Raw genomic sequence first — 4,866 nt, 5'->3', positions numbered from 1 at the left:
TTGAATAAGTATTGTGTAGTTATTTTTATCATTATTTTTAGTGATTGAATATACAAGTAGATTAGTAGATATGTAACAAATAAAGTGTTCCATCTATATACAAAATACATATAAGAGAAAGTATGACAAATTATTACTTGGTTATTACTACCCTTTGTCAATAATAATAAGTCATAAGTAATAATTTTTATTTGTTCCAATTTGAATCTTGGACAAATTTTAAAGCAATATTGTAATAACGATATTATCTTAAAAAGTATTATATATGAAGTGTTTGTAAATTAAATTGAAACAATTTTTAAAAAAGTCACATAATTACATGTAAAATTAATGCAATTCTTCTTTGTTCTACTCACTTATTGTTTATGGGGTCAAACAAGAAAAATTTTGTCCAACTATTGCTAATTAGCTACATATATACTTACATACAAAACAAAAATTATTACGTGGTATCCAAATATTAAAATTTCACAATCTACATTAATGCAGGATAAAGATATAATTGACCAAATATGTGTATGGAGATCGAACAAAATTCAAGGGGATTGAAACAAAAATTAATAGAGGAAGTACATATATTTCTATTGTGAAGTGTCATATTCCGTCATTTGCAATGAAATCTCTAATAATTTTAAATGTGAAAAATAAATAAAAAGTGGAGGGGAGGGGAAGGGGGAGTAGCTCTTATATACCTTATAAAGTACTTAAAGGATCAAATCTTGCTTCTCGTAAAAAGTTTAGGGTCTAACCAATTGTAATCGCTTGGGGTTGAGGATCCCCTTACCTTCTCCTTTGCTATCAAGTACAAGTTGGGCCCTAACTAGGTTGAGCACACCTTGCATAATAGAGATTAAGCCCATTATTTATCTACAAAGAAGAAAAGGTACATAAATGTATTATTTGTCAAATTTAAACCTTAGAGATATACCTCATAAAAAAAATATAATCAATGAAAATGTAATTAAATAAATAGTTTCAGCAAATTAAATTATATTCCTTCTTTCTAAGCTTCCAATTTACCCTTGTTATAGAAACAAAAGAAATTGAGAAATGATGAAAAGCACCTAAGATTGCTTTTTTATTTTTTGGATTTTACCTAAGCTTCATGTAGTGAGGTAAGCTAGGGTAAATTTTTTGGGTACCTTGATCAACTTTAATTAATAAAATAAAAGTAGGAAGATTAAATAGGAAATGCCCTAGCCTAAATAAAAAGTAAAATAAAAATGGAATATATTTAGCCTCGTTCATAATAATTTCTTTGGTATTTGGACAAGGAAAAGATCGATAATGATATAGGTTAGATTGATCATATTTAACCTGTATGCCGAAGACAGATTTATCTCGAAAAAAATTTATAGGTTCTAAAAATAATTTCACGCGGTCAAGTTCGCACAAATGATCACGTTGCATCCATCTATTCTTACTAAGGTCTTATTTTGAAATGATAATATGCTTTTAAAACACGTTTTAATATGAAAATACATTTTAATAAATAAATTAATTTAAGTTTATATATTCAAGTGAAATATTAAAGAGCATGGCCTAGAAACTCTATTTTAAAATCGATATAGGAGATATTTTTACTTGATCATTGTTATAGGAGTTCAATTTTCAAAAATCTTGATATCCGAATATATAGAGACAAAACATCGAACTTTTTTTTTTTTAAACGTTATTAATTGAAAGTTAGTAATTAGAAAAGACTAGAAAAAATATGAAATGAATGGACCAAAAATTTCTCATTTCATTTGTAACAAAGTAATTGTACAAGGTATTACATATTAAGAAAGAAGAAAAGAATGAACTAACCAAAACCCCAAAAATAGAAATTAAAAAAAAAAAAAAAAAAAAAAAAAAAGCCTCTTCATCCCATAAATACACAAAAATGACCAAATATAGTAAGGTCTCAAAATTTTTGGGCTTCTTGCTCCCGGAGAGGGCTCGGGGCTCCCCCCTTCTTTTTTGTTACTCTCTAATTCCTATCTTTTCATATTTACATAATATATATTTATATATATATATTATTCACACTCAAAAAATAAATATTTTTCATTTTTTTTTAACTTTTTTTATAATTTTTTTTTTTATTTGATTAGAAAGTGGAGATACACCTCCTATGACGTGGAGCAGTAAGTTTTTTTTGGATAGTTTCTTCTTTCCAAACTTTGCCAATATCTTGTGCAATTTTTATAGCATCAAAAGAAGCACCAGCTAATCCTCTTCTTGTAAACCCAACTGCATATAATCCACTCTTTCCTTTCCATGCACTTGGAAATGGTGTCTTTGGAAACCCATTTTTGTTAAAAAATTCACCTTCCTGTTAAAACAAACCAAAAATAAGGTTAATAAATATATACATTACAAATATTCAACATAATATATATATATATAAAATAAACAGAGTAAAAACAGAGGAAAACAGAGGATTTTTTATCTAACCTGAAGCCAAGAAGGTACATTGCTACGGTATCCGGTAGCTAGAATGACTGAATCAACAACTAGTGTTTGCCCGTCGACAAGTTCGACACCATTGGTGTAGAAACTTTTGATTCCTGGAACAACCTTGATGTCACCGGATCGAATTTTCGCTAAGGCCCCGATGTCTAGTACAGGGGTCTTGCCATGTTTGTTTTTTAACTCGAGTGGACCGATGTTTGGCCTTTTTAGTCCGAATTTTCGCATGTCTCCTAGCATAAACCATGCGAAAAATAGCATGATTTTGTCGACTAACCAAAGAGGGATCCATTTCATTAGTAACATTGCTAGCTCGAACGTTGATCTTCCCATGATTTCCCTTGGAAGGATATGAACCTGATAGAATAAGAAAAAATGTACAAGTTTTTATTAGTATACCACTCCAATATAAACTGTGTCGTTACTGATAGAATATAAAACATATTCTTAAGTTTCAACCATCAACTTAACATTTTGAATTAAGCTGATGGTTAAAGTTCAGGATTGGTTTATATATATATAATTGGTTCTGTGACTTACCGAGCTACGACAGACCACAGAGGGTTCTGCATTGTGGTTCGATAAGTCAAGGGAAACCTCCATCCCGGAGTTTCCACACCCTACGACTAGGACCTTCTGGCCGCGGTAAGAGTCACCGGACTTGTACTCACTCGAATGAATCACCTTCCCGCCAAAGTGTGCAAGCCCGTCAATGTCGGGCACCACACACTCGGCGTTCTCACCGGTGGCCACGACTAGCCACCGGCACACGTACTCGACTTCGGGCTTAGTTGGGCCTTGGCCCACAGTCTTGACCCGCCAAAGCCCAAATGTTTCATCAAATCTAGCAGATTGAACACACTCATTGAAGTGAGGGTTAATATCGAAATGGTTAGCGTAAGACTCAAGGTAGTCAATAAACTGCCTTTTAGTGGGGTACTCGGGGAAAGATTCAGGGAAGGGCATTTTCGGCAATTGACAAAATTGTTTAGGTAGATGTAACTTAAGCCTATCATAGGTACGTTTTTGCCAAAGTGAGGCAATGCAATCGGCTCTTTCTAGGACAACAAATGGTACACCTTGTTCTTTTAAACAAGCCCCTACGGCTAAACCCGAGGGGCCGGCCCCGACTATCACGGGGCCATTAACCCACACGAATCGACAGGATAATAGATCATCTCCGTTATCTCCTATAGATGCTAAATTGAACATTTGATCCATTGTGTTTTTGCAATAAAAGGGTGTTTGAATTTTAATTTGTTGTTTGAAGAGTAGTAGTGAGTGTTTTTTTTTTTTGGTATGTTTGTTGATGTTGTTTTTGTTGTTGAAATGAGGTGGGTAAGTGGAGAGGTTTATATAGGGAATTAGGAGAGAGAAAGCATGTGAAATGAGTGAGAGTGAGTGACTTACAAATCATGAGCTATACTAATTCAAGGATTATTTTATTCTTCTGACTTATAATAAATAAAGGTATAATTCTTGATTAAATAATAATATTAAAGGAAAATAATATTTTAAATAATATAAATAATTTAGAAGGGTGTTCTTGGAAATCCAAGAGAATGTGACGGCTTTTAATACATTCTCTATCAATTTGTAGCTATTTGGTAGGGGGGTGGCGGAGGGTAGGATTCTAAATTGTACTAATTTTTATTAATTTCTAAATTATAATGAAATTAAAATTAATTAATTATGTTGGAAACCGAGTAAGCATATTATGACCAATAGAAATGTGCCTCTTCGACACCACGTAGTTTAGGAATTTGACACCTTATGTTGAATAATCTCAATAAAAATGAAAGAGTATGTTGTATGTTGATTATAATTTGGATTATAGGTACGTTGTCATTGTGATTTGTGTTTGTTATATGAGTAGCTAAATTAGTAATAAACTAATTAACAAAATGAAGTGTCTAGTTGGAACTTTTTTAGGTTTTTTACTAGTTTACTACACAAAGAAATATATGTGTGTTTGATATTAAACGGTGTTTGTAAGATGTAGCTAAACCTAATCATGTACGGAGTACCACAAATGTATTTGTAAACAAGATATACTTACATATCATCTTTATATATTTTTGATATTATAGTGATAAATGAGCTAGGTTGAAAATTATTTGAATCACACATATATATATATATATATATATATATATATATATATATATATATATATATATATATATATATATATATATACATCACCTGAGCTCTACATTCAAAATCTCGTTAATTTTTGTAAAATAATCATCACTTACCGATGTCATAACCTTCTACAGTTTGAGATTATGTGAAGGGTGAAAAGGAATGCGATAACATAATCATGCCGACTTTACATCATCGTGTGAACCATGGAAATTAGTCTATCCTTCAAGTTGGGGGGTTGATGCTCCCATCCTAAATTGCTAGCTT

General features: G+C 31.5%; 1 protein-coding gene across 1 annotated transcript; it reads right to left on the bottom strand.

The window, feature by feature from the left end:
- Positions 1–1,528: 1,528 nt before the first annotated feature.
- LOC110728056 (probable indole-3-pyruvate monooxygenase YUCCA5) lies at positions 1,529–4,100 on the bottom strand. Its single transcript, XM_021907671.1, has 3 exons — positions 2,995–4,100; positions 2,440–2,811; positions 1,529–2,317 (listed from the first exon to the last, which is right to left on the bottom strand). The coding sequence occupies exons 1-3, from the start codon at positions 3,673–3,675 to the stop codon at positions 2,093–2,095; spliced, it is 1,278 nt and encodes a 425-aa protein (XP_021763363.1). The 5' UTR covers positions 3,676–4,100; the 3' UTR covers positions 1,529–2,092.
- Positions 4,101–4,866: the final 766 nt, after the last annotated feature.

Source organism: Chenopodium quinoa, unplaced genomic scaffold, assembly GCF_001683475.1.
Source record: "Chenopodium quinoa cultivar QQ74 unplaced genomic scaffold, ASM168347v1, whole genome shotgun sequence".
NCBI lineage: Eukaryota > Viridiplantae > Streptophyta > Magnoliopsida > Caryophyllales > Amaranthaceae > Chenopodium > Chenopodium quinoa.
Note: the sequence above shows the minus strand (reverse complement) of the source record. Positions and strands in the feature narration are given on the sequence as shown.

Excerpts from the sequence above, each read along its gene's own strand:
- LOC110728056 (XM_021907671.1), bottom strand. The coding sequence starts at position 3,675 with ATGGATCAAATGTTCAATTTAGCATCTATAGGAGATAACGGAGATGAT. Across the intron at positions 2,812-2,994 it reads CTGTGGTCTGTCGTAGCTCG|GTTCATATCCTTCCAAGGGA; the intron begins GTAAGTCACAGA and ends TTATTCTATCAG. Across the intron at positions 2,318-2,439 it reads ATGTACCTTCTTGGCTTCAG|GAAGGTGAATTTTTTAACAA; the intron begins GTTAGATAAAAA and ends TTGTTTTAACAG.